The following is a 20,165-nucleotide window of genomic DNA, read 5'->3' as shown; positions in this document are numbered from 1 at the left end:
TCTAATACAAAGAACATATCACACTCAGAAGCTGAGAGACTGAATGCTTAAACTTCAAAGACAAAAGCAAAAGGATTCTTGATTCAATTTTTGGTTCCATTTTGTTCTGGAAGGTATATTTTCAGATTATATTGTAGCATGATTGTTTTTTAATATTTCAAAATATTTTAATCAAGTTCCTACTCTAGAAAAGCATAGAAAATCATCAAATGTTAACAAATGCAATGGCTGATTTGCTGATATACACCAAGTCTTTTAAACAATTTTCTTATCTTCTCAGCAATAAAAGAATCATAATATGAAGGTTTCTCAGTGAAAGGCTCAGTGAAAGTTCTTCAAGATGTTAGATATATTGCTGAGATATATTACTTGAGTAACACACTCAAAATTTTAGCATTACAGCATGGGATATGACTCCCATGGATGAGTTTGGCCCTAGCACTATGGGATCAATGATGCCATCCTGACCAAAAGGGGGAAAAGAAGTATAACAAATAAGGTATCAGTGGCTGAGAGAGTTCAAACACAGCCAAGAGGCTACTCTGGCAGTCATCTTAAGCAACTTCAGTTACACAGTGCTACCTATCATAACCTGCCAAACCCAAACCAAAAATCATTCCTGCCAATCTTAAAGAAACACTTGGGCAATATGTACGATTGTACAAAAGTTCATGTACTATAGTAACTTCCCAGAAACCTACAACCTCCAGATAGAACCCTGGACCAGATGAGACCTGAAACCTAGAGGGGCCAGCCTCTCCAGAACATCAGATAGTTTCATCACCCTACACTATATTACTGACCGTTCCTTCCAACATGAAAAAGATACATTGGGTATAGTCCATAACTCCTAAAAAAAGGTGATGGTGGAGATATGCAGAGAGGGTTTAAAAAAATGAGTGTGATTGCTGAATCATTATATTCATACTTCTTTTAGTTTCCAGTATCTTAGTTAGAAGTAAAAAGCTAAAATTGTGGAATTGTAACCCATATCAAACTCTGAAATCTACTCTACAACTAACTGTTGCCACGTGCTTTGAATTTTTTTGCTTTTTTGTATATATGTTATTTTTCACAATAAAGAAAAAAAAGTCAATTGCAATAATAAAAAAATATTTATTCCTTCTAGCCTCCAATATTCTGGAGCAGCTAAAAGGAAAAATCTGAGATGATGCTATGGTAGCCCATGAAACTCTGGAATCTGTATTACAACTATTTGTTGAAGAGTGTTTTGAAAACTATTGCTTTTTTCTTGCTTGCTTTGTATATGTTATATTACATGATAAAAAAGCTTTAAAAAAGAAAATTATTATTAGATCCTGGATTTCTTGAAATAGATGATCTTGCTTAAACAATATTAATGATGCTATAAAAACCCTAGTTAATGTGATAAATTATTTTATGGAATTCTTCATGTACAATAAGAATGAAATATTATGTAATTTTGCTCTCCAGAATTAAATATTATGTAATCGTGATTTACTGTTATCTACATTCTGTATTTATGTTACTTTAAGAAATAATTATTTAAAAATCTGTGCAATAAAAGAATATCTTAGCAATAAAGTTAATGTGACAAATTAATAACAGTGAATTTCAGTGAAAGGTATACCATTTTCATTATATAATTATTCTTCCAATTTTTCTCTGTATTTAAAAATCTTTCAAAACAAAGTTAGAACATCATATTCCATTCATTTGAGGGTTCGGAGACTGGAGAGGAGTCAGTTGGGAGGCTGGGTCATTTAAGCATGTCAGAATATTTTGGTGTAAAAAAAACAGGAGCCTCAATAACATGCCCTTTTAAAAAAAATATATACTGCAAAAACGTATATTCAGTGTCCACAATGTGAGAGCATTAAAATTTTTACTATTTTCTTCAGCACTGATTCAAAATCAAAAGACATACTGTTTACTGTCAACGATTTTATGTGAATGAAGCACGGTATAGATGGCATTCTGGTCAGCTATTTTTTAACGTAGCAACATCATTTCTTGCAGTACACATACTAGTGCTCTATCAGTACCAATCTCAATGTATCTTTTGAAAAATTATTAACTACATGAAAAATCCCTTCTTCTACAACATGAGTTTCTAGTAATAAGAAAAATAAAGTCACCAAGCACATGACGTATTTGCTCACACAAGAGTAGATTTATATCTGGCATCAATTTTTTCCAAGCATACAGTGAAAAACCTACTAATATTCCACACTATGCTGCTTTAAAAGGATGTATGGCCCCTAGAAAAGCCATGTTTTAATCAAAATATCATTTTGTAAAGGTAGAATAATCTCTATTCAAGACTATATGTTTGAAACTGTAATCAGATCATCTCCCTGGATGATGCGATTTAGCCAAGAGTGACTGTTAAACTGGATTAGGTGACAACATGTCTCCCCCCATTTAGGTGGGACTTGATTGGTTCACAGGAGTCCTATAAAAGAGGAAACATTTGGGAGAAAGAGATTCAGAGAGAGCAGAGCAGAATGACATAGCCATGAGAAGCAGAATCCACCAGCCAGCGACCTTCGGAGATGAAGAAGGAAAATGCCTCCCAGGGAGCTTCATGAAACAGGAAGCAAGGAGACAAAGCTAGCAGATGACACCATGTTCGCCATGTGCCTTTTCAGATGAGAGAGAAGCCCTGACTGTGTTCACCATGTGCCTTCTCACTTGACAGAGAAACTCTGAACTTCACTGGCCTTCTTGAACCAAGAACCTTTCCCCGGATGTCTTAGATTGGACATTTCTATATACTTGCTTTAATTGGGACATTTTCTCAGCCTTAGAACTGTAAACTAGCAACTTATTAAATTCCCCTTTTTAAAAGTCATTCAGTTTCTGGTATATTGCATTCCAGCAGCTAGCAAACTAGAACACACACTAAACGTCATTTAAAACTATGGTGCCAAAAGATGTCAATTTTTTACTTTTCAATAAAAAACACTCTTATCATCTTTGCAGCTGATACCTCAACAATAATGTGACTTACACCTGTTTTTGTTATGAGAAGTATAAAATTATTTCTTTTCAGACCATACCACAATAATTAACAACTATGTCCTATAAAACATTATTTGGTGCTTGCTCTAGAAATATATCCGTTTTACCAGAGAAATTATCATATACCTAGTGATAACAAAAAATTTAATGGCTTCATGATCTGGTTCCACATAAAAGCCAACATACTGAGGGCTATGAAAAATGGCTCACTAGTTCAATAAATCTAGCTTTCAGATATTCAAAATCATCTATCAAAACCATTCCTTTATAGCTGCTTAGACAAGATCAACATACATGTAAATTCATTTGTCTTGACTCACAGAGACTCAAACTGAATAGTCACAATGCAGTTTACCATGGTTGGGGCTTTTTTAAAATATCAATATCTATATCTATATTATAGTATTGGTTAATAGTTTCTACCACTATTTAACACAGCAATAAAATACCTTTGAATAAAATCTATTACGTGGCTTAGGGATAGGATGTAAACAAATGGTAACAAAATACTTCAGATTTAATAAATAAAAACCAATAATAGACAAATGACAAGAAAATAGGGAGGTAGAAATAACCTGTATTCTGTTTTAAACTTTAGCTGACACCGAATGATCAATTTAGTCCTTGCAGCACACACATCTAAAAAAAAGTTAGAGATCCTTTGGGATAATCCTAAACTTCCTGGCACCAATTATACAATGATTTTCCCTGCTTATAAGAAAAAAATTATTATGAGCAATCCTTTTTTTTTTTTTTTATTCCAAGTTTATTCTCTAATGTCACTTCACATCAGTGGGACCATACAGTATTTGTCCTTTAGTTTTTGGCTAGACTCACTCAGCATAATGTTCTCTAGGTCCATCCATGTTATTACATGCTTCATAAGTTTATTCTGTCTTAAAGCTGCATAATATTCCATCGTATGTATATACCACAGTTTGTTTAGCCACTCGTCTGTTGATGGACATTTTGGCTGTTTCCATCTCTTGGCAATTGTAAATAATGCTGCTATAAACATTGGTGTGCAAATGTCCATTGGTGTCTTTGCCCTTAAGTCCTCTGAGTAGATACCCAGCAATGGTATTGCTGGGTCGTATGGCAATTCTATATTCAGCTTTTTGAGGAACCGCCAAACTGCCTTCCACAGTGGTTGCACCATTTGACATTCCCACCAACAGTGGATAAGTGTGCCTCTTTCTCCGCATCCTCTCCAGCATTTGTCATTTTCTGTTTTGTTGATAATGGCCATTCTGGTGGGTGTGAGATGATATCTCATTGTGGTTTTGATTTGCATTTCTCTAATGGCCAGGGACATTGAGCATCTCTTCATGTGCCTTTTGGCCATTTGTATTTCCTCTTCTGAGAGGTGTCTGTTCAAGTCTTTTTCCCATTTTGTAATTGGGTTGGCTGTCTTTTTGTTGTTGTTGAGTTGGACAATCTCTTTATAAATTCTGGATACTAGACCTTTATCTGATATGTCGTTTCCAAATATTGTCTCCCATTGTGTAGGCTGTCTTTTTACTTTCTTGATGAAGTTCTTTGATGCACAAAAGTGTTTAATTTTGAGGAGCTCCCATTTACTTATTTCTTTCTTCAGTGCTCTTGCTTTAGGTTTAAGGTCCATAAAACCGCCTCCGATTGTAAGTTTCATAAGATATCTCCCTACCTTTTCCTCTAACTGTTTTATGGCTAATGTTTAGATCTTTGATCCATTTTGAGTTAACTTTTGTATAGGGTGTGAGATATGGGTCCTCTTTCATTCTTTTGCATATGGATATCCAGTTCTCTAGGCACCATTTATTGAGGAGACTGTTCTGTCCCAGGTGAGTTGCCTTGACTGCCTTATCAAAGACCAAATGTCCATAGATGAGAGGGTCTATATCTGAGCACTGTATTTGATTCCATTGGTCGATATATCTATCTTTCTGCCAGTACCATGCTGTTTTGACCACGGTGGCTTCATAATATGCCTTAAAGTCAGGCAGCGTGAGACCTCCAGCTTCATTTTTTTTCCTCAAGATGCTTTTAGCAATTCGGGGCACCCTGCCCTTCCAGATGAATTTGCTTATTGGTTTTTCTATTTCTGAAAAATAAGCTGTTGGGATTTTGATTGGTATTGCATTGAATCTGTAAATCAATTTAGGTAGGATTGGCATCTTAACTATATTTAGTCTTCCAATCCATGAACACGGTATGCCCTTCCATCTATTTGGGTCTTCTGTGATTTCTTTTAACAGTTTTTTGCAGTTTTCTTTGTATAGGTCTTTTGTCTCTTTAGTTAAATTTATTCCTAAGTATTTTATTCTTTCAGTTGCAATGGTAAATGGAATTCGTTTCTTGATTTTATAGTTTTTTTGTTGTTGTTGTTCTGTTTTTATATATATATATATAATTCTTTTAATGTGTTGCTGGATTCGATTTGCTAGAATTTTGTTGAGGATTTTTGCATCTATATTCATTAGAGAGCTTGATCTGTAGTTTTCTTTTTTTGTAATATCTTTGCCTGGTTTTGGTATGAGGGTGATGTTGGCTTCATAGAATCAATTAGGTAGCTTTCCCTCCACTTCAATTTTTTTGAACAGTTTGAGCAGGGTTGGTACTAATTCTTTCTCGAATGTTTGGTAGAATTCACATGTGAAGTCATCTGGTCCTTGACTTTTCTTTTTGGGAAGCTTTTGAATGACTGATTCAATTTCTTTACTTGTGATTGGTTTGTTGAGGTCATCTATTTCTTCTTGAGTCAAAGTTCGTTGTTCATGCCTTTCTAGGAACTTGTCCATTTCATCTACATTGTTCGATTTATTAGCATAGAGTTGTTCATAGTACCTGTTATTACTTCCTTTATTTCTGTGAGGTCAGTGGTTATGTCTCCCCTTCCATTTCTGATCCTATTTATTTGCATCCTCTCTCTTCTTCTTTTTGTCAATCTTGCTAAGGGCCCATCAATATTGTTGATTTTCTCATAGAACAAACTTCTGGTCTTATTGATTTTCTCTATTGTTTTCATGTTCTCAATTTCATTTATTTCTGCTCTAATCTTTGTTATTTCTTTCCTTTTGCTTGGTTTGGGGTTAGTTTGCTGTTCTTTCTCCAGTTCTTCCAAGTGGACAGTTAATTCCCGAATTTTTGCCCATTCTTCTTTTTTGATGTAGGCATTTAGGGCAATAAATTTCCCTCTTAGCACTGCCTTTGCTGCATCCCATAAGTTTTGATATGTTGTGTTTTCATTTTCATTCAGCTCCAGATATTTACTGATTTCTCTTGTAATTTCTTCCTTGACCCACTGGTTGTTTAAGAGTGTGTTGTTGAGCCTCCACGTATTTGTGAATTTTCTGGCACTCTGCCTATTGTTGATTTCCAACTTCATTCCCTTATGATCTGAGAAAGTGTTGTGTATGATTTCAATCTTTTTAAATTTGTTGAGACTTGCTTTGTGACCCAGCATATGGTCTATCTTTGAGAATGATCCATGAGCACTTGAGAGAAAGGTGTATCCTGCTGTTGTGGGGTGTAATGTCCTATAAATGTCTGTTAAGTCTAGCTCCTTTACTGTAATATTCAAATTCTTTGTTTCTTTATTGATCCTCTGTCTAGATGTTCTGTCCATTGATGAGAGTGGGGGATTGAAGTCTCCAACTATTATGGTATATGTGTCTATTTCCCTTTTCAGTGTTTGCAGTGTATTCCTCACATATTTTGGGGCATTCTGGTTCGGTGCGTAAATATTTATGATTGTTATGTCTTCTTTTTTCATTGTTCCTTTTATAAGTAGATAGTGTCCTTCTTTGTCTCTTTTAACTGTTTTATATTTGAAGTCTAATTTGTTGGATATTAGTATAGCTACTCCTGCTCTTTTCTGGTTGTTATTTGCATGAAATATCTTTTCCCAACCTTTCACTTTCAACCTATGTTTATCTTTGGGTCTAAGATGTGTTTCCTGTAGATAGCATATAGAAGGGTCCTGTTTTTTAATCCATTCTGCCAGTCTATATCTTTTGATTGGGGAATTCAGTCCATTAACATTTAGTGTTATTACTGTTTGGGTAATACTTTCTTCTACCATTTTGTCTTTTGTATTATATATATCATATCTAATTTTCCTTCTTTCTACACTCTTCTCCACACCTTTCTCTTCTGTCTTTTACTTATCTGACTCTAGTGCTCCCTTTAGTATTTCTTGCAGAGCTGGTCTCTTGGTCACAAATTCTCTCAGTGACTTTTTGTCTGAAAATGTTTTAATTTCTCTCTCATTTTTGAAGGACAATTTTGCTGGATATAGAATTCTTGGTTGGCAGTTTTTCTCTTTTAGTAATTTAAATATATCATCCCACTGTCTTCTTGCCCCCATGGTTTCTGCTGAGAAATCTACACATAGTCTTATTGGGTTTCCCTTGTATGTGACAGATTGTTTTTCTCTTGCTGCTTTCAAGATCCTCTCTTTCTCTTTGACCTCTGACATTCTAACTAGTAAGTGTCTTGGAGAACGCCTATTTGGATCTATTCTCTTTGGGGTGCGCTGCACTTCTTGGATCTGTAATTTTAGGTCTTTCATAAAAGTTGGGAAATTTTCAGTGATAATTTCTTCCATTAGTTTTTCTCCTCCTTTTCCCTTCTCTTCTCCTTCTGGGACATCCACAACATGTATATTTGTGCGCTTCATATTATCATTCAATTCCCTGAGCCCCTGCTCATATTTTTCCATTTTTTTCCCTATAGTTTCTGTTTCTTTTTGGATTTCAGATGTTCCATCCTCCAGTTCACGAATTCTAACATCTGTCTCTTGAAATCTACCATTGTAGGTTTCCATTGTTTTTTTCATCTCTTCTACTGTATCTTTCATTCCCATAAGTTCTGTGATTAGTTTTTTCAGACTTTCCATTTCTTCTTTTTGTTCATCCCTTGCCTTCTTCATGTCCTCCCTCAATTTATTGATTTGGTTTTTGAAGAGATTTTCCATTTCTGTTCATATATTCAGAATTAGTTGTCTCAGCTCCTGTATCTCATTTGAACTATGGGTTTGTTCCTTTGACTGGGCCATATCTTCAATTTTCCTGGTGTGAGTTGTTATTTTTTGCTGGCTTCTGGACATTTAATCAGATTTCCCTGAGTGTGAGACAAAGCAGGTTGAAAGATTTTCCTGTGAAGTCTCTGGACTTTGTTTTTTTATCCTGCCCAGTAGGTGGCGCTTGTCTGTCTGCGGGTCCCACCAGCAAGAGATGTTGTGGTTCCTTTATTAATGCCACTATTGGTGTTTGGTTGGACCCAGTCCTTGCCACTGTCGGAAACTCCCTCCTCTCCCTCCGGGCAGCAGCTTGTGGGGGAGGGGCACCGGTCGTCAGCCGCCGCAGCCCGGGGAACCACCGGACCAGGAAGCCGCCCACGGGGGAGGGGCGCCGGTCGCCAGCCGCCGCGGCTTGGGGAGCCCGCTGATCCAAGACTCGTAGCCGGTCCGGGAAGCCGCCCGTGAAAGAGGGACGCCGGCCGCCACGGGTTGGGAAACTTGCCTCTCCGAGACTCTCAGCCGGTCCGGGAAGGAGGGAGGGAGGGAGGGGCATTGGCCGCCAGCCGCCGCGGCCCGGGGAAGCGCGCGCCGCTCAGGGAGCTCACCACAGCCGAGTCTCACAGACTGTCTAGCCAGTCCAGACTAGGGTACGTTGTGTGTCCGTTCCCTGCTGTGGCCCCGGGAGCTGTTCTGCACTGTTTCTGGTCACCTAGTAGTTGCTCTGGAGGAGGAACTAAGACGCGTGTACCTTACTAAGCCGCCACCTTGGCCCCCTCCCTATGAGCATTCTTAAGGTGATATTTACCTTTCCTATGAGGAGGCAAAATGAGTGAAATAGTCATAATTTTGCAGCCCTAATTATGAAGAAACTTGTACCTTAGCAGCTCAGTAAAGCTAAAGAAAGTTTTGATGGGATTTTACCATGTGCAGAGGTCATAATGAACTCTTCTGTGGGCCTAAAATCTCCTTGTGCACAAAAATTCCCCGAAGAGGTTCAACTGTAGGATAACAGACATACTCTCTGTTATCTGTCTCCCAATCTCCAAGCAAACAGAGACCTTTAGAACTACTAAAGCTGTTTCCCTTCAGGCAGCAGGCTAAAATCAGTATGGGTATATCTAAATAACGTTTGGGCACTGCATTTTCTGGGAAACAAAGAACATGTAAAATTCTTTTTAACTGTTCTCAATATCATAAAATCTGTTTTATTTTTATGAAAATAATCAAAGTATTGATGTAGCTCAAAGAAATGATGTTTCCTTAAACTTTATAGTAGCATAGAAAGTAACAGGCTCAGAACTATAATGGACTCTAAATATATAATACATAATTATTATATTATTACATAAATATATTATATAAGGGTATATATGTATTTTTCCAATTTGTGAATTGGGTATATATATTAAAAAAAAACTTCTTTGTTGTAGGACTACTTCGTACCACAGATTTAGGCACTACAACTTTAAAGACAATGATGTAAGACCAAAGATAAACATGCTTAATGTATTTACTACTTATCAAATCAAACGGAAAACAGTAATAAGTATTTAACCTTTCAAGGGGCTTCAGATTCTGGTATGTTAAAACATCTGATAGGGGAGGTGGCAAGATGGCAGCTTAGCAAGGTATGGGATATAGTTCATCCCTCAGAACAGCAACTAAATAAGCAGGAACAGTACAGAACAGCTCCTGGGACCACGTCAGTGACCGGACACACAGCACACCACAGTCTGGACCAGCTTGACCAGCTGTGTGCCCACCCAAAACAATGGGCTCCCCAAGCCACAGCAGCCAGATCCCCTCCCCCACAGGCTGCTTCCCAAGGGAAAAGTAAAGAGACTTTACTAACAGCAAGGGCTGAGTACAACTAAGCTTCAAGTGTAGAATTAATTCACAAATTCCTACTACTAAAAATAGGCCTCCAACTCAGTTGAACCTGGTCAAAGCGGAGGTCACTGATTTTTGCCCCGGCACCAAGTGGGCAGGACTGAGGAAAAAGAAAAAAAAAGAAACAGGCTTTTGTGGCTGTGTTTCTATGGCTTGACTGCCTTTAGATACAGCCACAGGGCTTCTCAGTCTGCCTCTGCCAGGCATAAGCAGAAACAAGCTTGTTTGAGAGCTTGTCTGGAGCCAGTGCCTTCCCTAGGGGAGGGATGAGGCCCAACTCAGATGGAATCCCTCCCTCAAGGAATTCAGACCCCAGGGCTTGGTAATTTGAAGCCCTTAAAACTAGCCTACAACCTGTCCTCTGTCTCTACCACACCCCCAGCAGGGAGAGTCTGCCACAGTTAAAGGTACCACATAATCTTAGGCTGATGGGACCTACAGGCAGACAAGCACCACACACTGGGCAGGAAAAGAAAGTCCTGAGACAAGTGCCACATACTGGGCAGGATAAGAAGTCCAGAGACTTCACAGGAAAGTCTTTCAACCTGCTGGGTCTCACCCTCAGGGAAAACTGATGCAGGTGTCTCTTTCCTCCTGACAGGAGGCCAGTTTGGTCTGGGAAAATCCGGCTGGGGTCTATAATACCTAAGTAGACCCTTCTAAGGGTGGGGGTGGGAAAGGCATCATACAGGTTGGGAAGAAACAAGAAAACAAGAACTGAAAAATTCTCCTGTTACATAAAACATAAGCTAGTGGTCCAGAAAAACCTGAATTGAATGTTAAAGAACAGACAGAGAACAACTTCATCCAGCAAAATAACCCTAGGTAAAAGAAATGAAAACAATCTTGAGAATAAACTAATTAAGGTAATTAAATGCCTAGATGCCAGCAAAAAATAACAAATCACACTGGGAAAATTGAAGATATGGCCCAATGAAAGGAACAAACAAATAACTCAAATGAGATACAGGAACTGAAACAATTCATTCAGAATGTACGAACAGACATGGAAAACCTCATCAAAAACAAAATCAATGAATTGAGGGAGGATATGAAGAAGGCAAGGATTGAAGAAATTGAAAGTCTGAAAAAACAAATCATGGAACTTATGGGAACGAAAGGAACAGTAGAAGAGATGAAAAAAAAACAATGGAAGCCTACAATGTTAGATTTAGAGAGGTAGAAGATAAGATTAGTGAACTGGAGGATGGAACATCTGAAATTCAACAAGCAAAAGAAAATATAGGGAAAAAGACGGAAAAATATGAGCAGGGACTCAGGTAATTGAATGACAATATGAAGCGCACGAATATACGTGTTGTGGGTGTCCCAGAAGGAGAAGGGAAGGGAAAAGAAGTAGAAAAACTAATGGAGGAAATTGTCACTGAAAATTTCCCAACTCTTATGAAAGACTTAAAATTACAGATTCAAGAAGTGCAGCTTCTTGAGAAAAGAGAAAAGAGAAAAGATCCAAATAGACACACTCCCAGACACTATCAGAATGTCACAGGTCAAAGAGAAAGAGAAAATCTTGAAAGCATCAAGAGAAAAGCAATCCTTCATGAACAAGAGAAGCCCAATAAGACTATGCATAGATTTCTCAGCAGAAACCATGAAGGTGAGAAGACAGTAGGATGATATATTTAAATTACTAAAAGAAAAAAACTACCAATCAAGAATTCTATATCCAGCAAAACTATTCTTCAAAAATGAGGGAGAAATTAAAACATTTTCAGACGAAAAATCATTAAGAGAATTTGTGACCAAGAGACAAGCTCTGCAAGAAATACTAAAGGGAGCACTAGAAGCAGATAAAAAAGACAGGAGAGCGAGGTGTGGAGAAGAGTGTAGAAAGGAAGACTATTAGTAAAAGTAAAAAGAAGAAAAATTAGATATGACATATAAAATCCAAAAGGCAGAATGGTAGAAGAAAGTACTATCCGTACAGTAATAACACTAAAAATTAATGGATTAAACTCCCCAATCAAAAGACATAGACTGGCAGAATGGATTAAAAAACAGGACCCATCTATATGCTGTCTATAGGAAACACAACTTACACCCAAGGATACATAAAGGTTGAAAGTGAAAGGCTGGGAAAAGATATTTCAAGCAAATAACAATCAGAAAAGAGCAGGAGTAACTATACTAATATCCAACAAATTAGACTTCAAATATAGAACAGTTAAAAGAGACAAAGAAGAACACCATGTATTAATGAAAGGAACAATTCAACAAGAAGACGTAACAATCATAAATATTTATGCACTGAGCCAGAATGCCCCAAACCCCTGAGGCAAACACTAAAAACACTGAAAAGAGAAATAGACACATCTACCATAATAGCTGGAGACTTCAATTTCACACTCTCATCAATGGACAGAATATCTAGATAGAGGATGAATAAAGAAACAGATAATTTGAATAATACAATAAATGAGCTAGATTTAACAGACATATACAGAACATTATACCCCACAACAGCAGGATACACCTTTTTTCTCAAGTGTTCACGGATCATTCTCAAGGATAGACCATATGCTGGATCACAAGCAAGTCTCAAAAAATTTTAAAACTCTGAAATCATACAAAACACTTTCTCAGATCATAAAGGAATGAAGTTGGAAATCAATAATAGGCAGCAGGCCAGAAAATTCACAAATACATGGAGGCTCACCAACACACTCTTAAACAACCAGTAGGTCAAGGAAGAATTTACAAGAGAAATCAGTAAATATTTTGAGGCAAAGGTAAATGAAAAAAGAACATATCAAATTTATGGGATGCAGCAAAGGCAGTGCTAAGAGGGAAATTTACTGGCCTAAATGCCTATATCAAAAAAGAAGAAAGGGCAAAAATCGAGGAATTAACTGTCCACTTGGAAGAACCAGAGAAAGAACAGCAAACTAACCCCAAAAGCAAGCAAAAGGAAAAAAATAATGAAGATTAGAGCAGAAATAAATGAAATAGAGAACATGAAAACAATTGAGAAAATCAACAAAACCAGAAACTGGTTCTATGAGAAAATCAGTAAGATTGATGGACACTTAGCAAGACTGACAAAAAGAAGAAGAGAGAGGACACAAATAAATAAGATCAGAAATGGAAGAGGAGACATAACCAGTGATCCCACAGAAATAAAGGAAGTAATGACAGAATACTATGAACAGCTTTATGCTAATAAATACAACAATGTAGATGAAATGGACAACTTTCTAGAAAGGCACGAACACTAACTTTGACTCGAGAAAAAACAGACAACCTCAACAAACCAATCACAAATAAAAAAATTGAATCAGTGATTCAAAAGCTTCCCAAAAAGAAAAGTCCAGGACCAGATGGCTTCACATGTGAATTCTACCAAACATTCCAGAAAGAATTAGTACCAATCCTGCTCAAACTCTTCAAAAAAAATTGAAGAGGAGGGAAAGCTACCTAACTCATTCTACAAAGCCAACATCACCCTCATACCAAAGCCAGATAAAGATATTACAAAAAAAGAAAACTACAGACCAGTCTCTCTAATGAATACAGATGCAAAAATCCTCAACAAAATTCTAGCAAATCGAATCCAGCAACACACTAAAAGAATTATACATCATGACCAAGTAGGATTCATCCCAGGTATGCAAGGATGGTTCAACATAAGAAAATCAATTAATGTAATACACCATATCAACAAATCAAAGCAGAAAAACCACATGATCATCTCGACTGTTGCAGAAAAGGTGTTTGACAAAATTCAACATCCTTTCCTGTTAAAAACACTTCAAAGGATAGGAACAGAAGGGAACTTCCTCAACATGATAAAGGGAATATATGAAAAACCCACAGCTAACATCATCCTCAATGGGGAAAAACTGAAAACTTTCTTCCTAAGATCAGGAACAAGACAAGGATGTCCACTATCACCACTGCTATTCAACATTGTGTTGGAAGTTCTAGCCAGAGCAATTAGACAAGAAAAAGAAATACAAGGCATCAAAATTGGAAAGGAAGAAGTTAAACTCTCACTATTTGCAGATGATATGATACTATATGTTGAAAACCCTGAAAAATCCACAGCAAAGCTACTAGAACTAAAAAATGAGTACAGCAAAGTGGCAGGTTACAAGATCAACACTAAAAAATCTGTAGTGTTTCTATACACTAATAATGAACAATCTGAGGGGGAAATCAAGAAAAGAATTCCATTTACAACTGCAACCAAAAGAATAAAATATTTAGGAATAAATTTAACTAAAGAGACAAAAGATCTATACAAAGAAAACTACAAGAAATTGTTAGAAGAAATCACAGAAGACCTAAATAGATGGAAGGGCATACCATGTTCATGTTTTGGAAGACTAAATATAGTTAAGTTGTCAATTCTACCTAAATTGATTTACAGATTCAATGTAATACCAATTAAAATCCCAACAACTTACTTTTCAGAAATGGAAAAACCAATAAGCAAATTTATCTGGAAGGGCAGGCTGCCCCAAATAGCTAAAAGTTTCCTGAGAAAACAAAATGAAGTCAGAGGTCTCACACTACCTGACTTTAAGGCGTATTATGAAGCTACAGTGGTCAAGACAGCATGGTACTGGCATAAAGATAGATATACTGACCAATGGAATAGCATAGAGTGTTCAGCTATAGACCCTGTCATCTATGGACAATTGATCTTTGATAAGGAATTCAAGTCAACTCACCTGGGACAGAACAGTCTCTTCAATAAATGGTGCCTAGAGAACTGGATATCCATATGCAAAAGAATGAAAGGGGACCCATATCTCACACTCTATACAAAAATTAACTCAAAATGGATCAAAGACCTAAACATTAGATCTAAGACCATAAAACAGTTAAAGGAAAGTGTAGGGAAATATCTTATAAATCTTATACTAGGAGGCAGTTTCCTAGGCCTTACACCCAAAACAAGAACACTGAAGAAAGAAAGAAAGAAATGGGAACTCCTCAAAATTAAACACTTTTGTGCATCAAAGAAATTCGTCAAGAAAGTAAAAAGACAACCTACACAATGGGAGACAACATTTGGAAATGATATATCAGCTAAAGGTCTAGTATCCAGAATTTATAAAGAGATTGTTCGATTCAACAACAAAATGATAGCCAACCCAATTACAAAATGGGCAAAAGACTTGAACAGACACCTCTCAGAAGAGGAAATACAAATGGCCAAAAGGCACAAGAAGAGATGCTCCACTTCCCTGGCCATTAGAGAAATGCAAATCAAAACTACAATGAGCTATCACCTCACACCAACCACAATGGCCATTATCAATAGAACAGAAAATGGCAAGTGCTAGAGAGGATGTGGAGAAAGAGGCACACTCATCCACTGTTGGTGGGAATGTCAAATGGTACGACTGCTGTGGAAGGCAGTTTGGTGGTTCCTCAAAAAGCTAAATATAGAATTGCCATATGACCCGGCAATACCATTGCTTGGTATCTACTCAGAGGACATGAGGGCAAGGACACAAATGGACATATGCACACCAATGTTTATACCAACATTATTTATGATTGCCAAGAGATGGAAACAGCCAAAATGTCCATCAGCAGACAAATGGCTAAAAAAGCTGTGGTATATACATACGATGGAATATGCAGCCGTAAGACTGAATAAAGTTATGAAGTATGTAACAACATAGATGAACCTTAAGAGCATTATGCTGAGTGAGACTAGGCAGAAATAAAAGGACAAATACTGTATGGTCTCACTGATATGACCTGACATTAGTGAATAAACTTGGAGAATTTCACTGGTAACACAGACCATCAGGAGATAGAAATAGGGTAAGATATTGCGTAACTGGAGCTGAAGAGATACAGATTGTGCAACAGGACTGAAAGTAAAAACTCAGAAATGGTCAGCACAATACTACCTAACTGTAATACAATTATGTTAAAACACTGAATGAAGCTGAATGTGAGGATGATAGAGGGAAGAAGACTGGGGGCACAAATGAAATCAGAAAGAAAGATGATAAAGACTGAGATGGTACAATCTAGGAATGCCTAGAGTGTATAATGATAGTGACTAAATGTACAAATTTTAAAAATGTCTTTGCATGAGGAAGAACAAAGGAATGTCATTACTGCAGGGTACTGAAAATAGATGGTAATTAATATTGTAAAATTTTAACTTATGTGAGACTAAAGCAAAAAACGTTTATTTGGTACAAAATTTATATTTTGACTAGTGCATTTCCTAATATAACTCATGTAGACAGATTAACTGAACACCATAAGTACATGGAACCTTGAGTAGGACATGAGATTTTGTTGTTTTTTCCAAACTGATGCCCCAATAAATCCCAGAGTGATTTGAACAGTGAATAAAAATGTATTTCCAAAGTCCCCTTCAGGGAATGGTGAGAAAGAGGGAAAATTCAACTTCCTCCAGTTAAATTGTTGATATTCTCAACAAGCAGTGCAGACAACAAAAGCTAGGCCGAGCCCCCAATCCTGGGGTTTATTCATATGAAACTTAACCCCACAAAAGATAGGTCAAAACTACTTAAAATTAGGCCTAAGAGTCACTCCCCAAGAGAACATCTTTGTTGTTCAGTTGTGGCCTCTCTTTCCAGCCAACACAATAAGCAAACTCACCACCCTCCCACTGTCTACGTGGGACATGACTCCCAGGGGTGTGGACCTTCCTGGCAACATGGGACAGAAATCATAGAATGAGCTGAGACTCAGCATCAAGGGATTGAGAAAAACCCTAGAATGAGCTGAGACTCAGCATCAAGGGATTGAGAAAACCTTCTCTACCAAAAGGGAGAAGAATGAAATGAGACAAAATAAAGTGTCAATGGCTGAGAGATTCCAGTGTCGAGAGGCTATCCTGGAGGTTATTCTTGTGCATTAAATAGATATCACCTTGTTAAGTCAAGATGTAATGGAGAGGCTGGAGGGAACTACCTGAAAATGTAGAGCTGTGTTCCAGTAGCCATGTTTCTTGATGATGATTGTATAATGACATAGCTTTCACAATGTGACTGTGTGATTGTGAAAGCCTTGTGTCTGATGCTCTTTTTATCTACCTTTTCAAGAGACAAGTAAAACATATGGAATAAAAATGAATAATGGGGGAACAGATATTAAAATAAATTTAGATTGAAATGCTAGTGATCAATGAAAGGGAAGGGTAAGGGGTAGGGTATGTATGAATTTTTCTGTTTTCTTTTTATTTCTTTTTCTGAATAGATGCAAATGTTCCAAGAAATGATCATGATGATGAATATGCAACTATGTGATGATATTGTGAATTACTGATTATATATGTAGAATGGAATGATCAAAAGTTAAGAATATTGCGTTTGGTGTTTTTTGGTATTTAAAAAAAATTAAAAATTAATTTAAAAAATAATAAAAAACATTTGATATCTGCTCTGACAGAATACTGTACTACTTTACATATGTTTAATATTTTACACTATTTACTGGCAGTCTTTAAGACTACAGGCTCATTATAACAGGAACATTATCTCTCTTCTTCATCACTTTCTCAACAGCAATTCAGTGGCTCAGTGGCTGGCAGATAGCAGATGTATAATTAGTATTACCTGAATTGAATAGTAATATTCACTCAAAAAATATCTACTGAACTCTTGGATTATTCTTTATAAGAACCATAAGAGATCAGATATGTTAGCCTTTTTAACAAACTGATAAAATAAAACTCAAGAATAAATGATCTGCCCCAGGTCATATGATGGATTCAACTTCACATTTTATTCTAAATGTAGGTTTCCCTTGATGTCAGGTTGCTTTTGCTTTTCTCACATATTTACAGAATAGCAAATACCTATGAGGAACTCTGGTGGGCCAATCACTTATGAGAGACTGAATGCATATGTTCTTATGTCTAATCACTAAAGAATTAAGAGTGTCAAACTTGTGGTAGAAATGCCAACATTTTAGCATTTCATTAAATAAATGCTATTAAAGTATGATTGAGTATGATTAACCTGTAAACCTACAACTTCTCTAACAAAATGGATAAGTTAATCCTACAAAAGAAAAAAAGACAATCAGGTAAACTAGCCAACAGTCTGTGAAGCTAATAAGAAAATAAAGCTGCATATTCTAATTTGTAATGCTTGTCAACAGCTGTCAGCAACTCATACTTGATTAATATGTTATTTAAATATAATGAATGAAAGTGAAGATTTATTATACAATCCAATCATTAGCCTTATTATAGGAATAAGAATAAAGTAACTGCAGTCTGCTACAGAAGACTGAGTTTATTTTTTTTTAACAATATTTATATCCTTCCATTTTAATGGCATTAAGCAGGAAAATAATTATTTACATACTCTTCTTAATGTTTTTGGTTTGTGGATGTGGTTGAATTCCTCCAGCTGGAAGTCCATAGGTGCTTATTCGTTGTACAAGACTTGCCACATTCCCATGCCTTTCTCGTTTTATAGGCAAACCTTCATCCTTGGATTCTGTCTCTCTCTTAATTTCCTATTAAAAAAAAAAATAGAAATCAGCAAACAGGAAAATTAAATTGTATTCTATTTAAATGAAATTCTCAAAAGTAAAATTCCAAAAAAACAGGAAGTGATTGTTACTACATAAATCAAGATAAAAACAGTTTTCAACCATTTCTTCTGCCCAAACACATCTGAACAATGTAAAAATCTGAGGTTAAAGTAGCTCATTATGAATTTAAGTCTTAACAGCACTGTAGATGAATATAAAGGGAGAGTGAAACCCCCTTTCCACCCTAAGACACAGAGAAATCCCGAAACAAGATATTACCAATAGTATATTCTAAGCCAGAAGTGGGCAAACTAAGTCAGGCCCAGATGTCAAATATTGTAAGATTTGCAAGTCAAATAGACTCTGTTGTAACCAGTCAACTCTGCCATTGATGAGTACAAAATCGGTTATATATTTAATAAACGAGCATGGCTATGTTCCAACAAAACTTTATTTCTGGACACTAAAATTTCAGTTTCATAAAACATGTCACAAAATGTTATTCCTCTTTTGATTTCTCAACATTTAAAAATTCTTAGCATACAGGCCAGACAAAAACAGGTAGTGGCCAAATTTATCCAGTGGTCTGTAGTTTGATGACTCCTGATATAAGTCATCTCAGTCTCAGAGTGGAATAAAAGTAGGATCAAATTTCAAAAATCTCAAACTGGTTATGAATGAAGCTGATCTGGATAGGACAAAGGTAAATCAGAATACAGGGTACAGGATGATATCATTCATATTTTAAAACTTCAACTTCTGTGTGAGATCACCCCCAGAAAATCTCTTTTGTTGCTCAGATGTGGCCTCTCTCACTAAGCCAGTTAGGCAGGTGAATTCACTGCCCTCCCTGTTACATGGGACATAACACCTAGAGGTATAAATCTCCCTGGCAACAGGGGACAAAACTTTAGGGATGAGTTGGGACATGGCATCATGGGATTGAGAAAGGCTTCTAGACCAAAAGAGAGAAGAGAGTAATGAGACAAAATTAAGTTTCAGTGGCTGAGAGATTTCAAACAGAGATGAGAGGTTATCCTGGAGGTTATTCTTATGCATTAGATAGATATCCCTTTTTAGTTTATGTTGTATTGGAGCAGCGGCAGGGAAGTATCTGAAACTGTTGAGCTGTGTTCCAATAGCCCTGATTCTTAAAGACAACTGTATAATGATATAACTTTTACAATGTGACTGTGTGATTGTGAAACATTGTGTCTGATGCTCTCCTTTTATCCAGGGTATAGAAAGATGAGTAAAAAAATGGATTAAAAATAAATAAATAATAGGGGGCATAAGGGGTAAAACAAATTGGGCAGATAGAAATACTAGTGGTCAATGAGAGAGAAGGGTAAAGGGTGATATATGAGGTTTTTCTTTTTTATTTTTATCGCTTTTTCTGGAGTGATGCAAATGTTCTAAAAATTGACCATGGTGATGAACACACAATTATGTGATGATACAGTGAGACACTGATTGTATACCATGTATGGACTGTACGTGTGTGAAAATTTGTCAATAAAAATATTTTTAAAAAAAGTAATTGTGGTTAAGAATAAAATATTTTTCTTTCAAATTCTGTTCATTACATTTCTAAATGGCAAAATCTCTAAGCAATAAATATTCATCAAATTATTTGTATCTAACACTTACGTGAAACTATTAGGTATTTCTTTTTTGTCAAGGGGTACCATGAAATAATGACAGAGTCATTAAAGAAAGTTTAGGAAGCTCTGGCATAGATAAATGATTTAAAAGGAGGGCT

General features: G+C 36.5%; 1 protein-coding gene across 4 annotated transcripts in view; it reads right to left on the bottom strand.

Moving 5' to 3' along the window:
- Window positions 1-20,165, bottom strand: part of CD2AP (CD2 associated protein) — a 189,852-nt gene that overhangs the window by 78,939 nt on the left and 90,748 nt on the right. For all 4 annotated transcript variants that reach the window (XM_077162006.1, XM_077162007.1, XM_077162008.1 and 1 more), the window contains one exon: window positions 18,232-18,385. In XM_077162006.1, the coding sequence (XP_077018121.1) occupies window positions 18,232-18,385 (154 nt within the window). The remainder of the gene's footprint in view (window positions 1-18,231; window positions 18,386-20,165) is intronic.

Source organism: Tamandua tetradactyla, chromosome 5 (assembly GCF_023851605.1).
Source record: "Tamandua tetradactyla isolate mTamTet1 chromosome 5, mTamTet1.pri, whole genome shotgun sequence".
NCBI lineage: Eukaryota > Metazoa > Chordata > Mammalia > Pilosa > Myrmecophagidae > Tamandua > Tamandua tetradactyla.
Note: the sequence above shows the minus strand (reverse complement) of the source record. Positions and strands in the feature narration are given on the sequence as shown.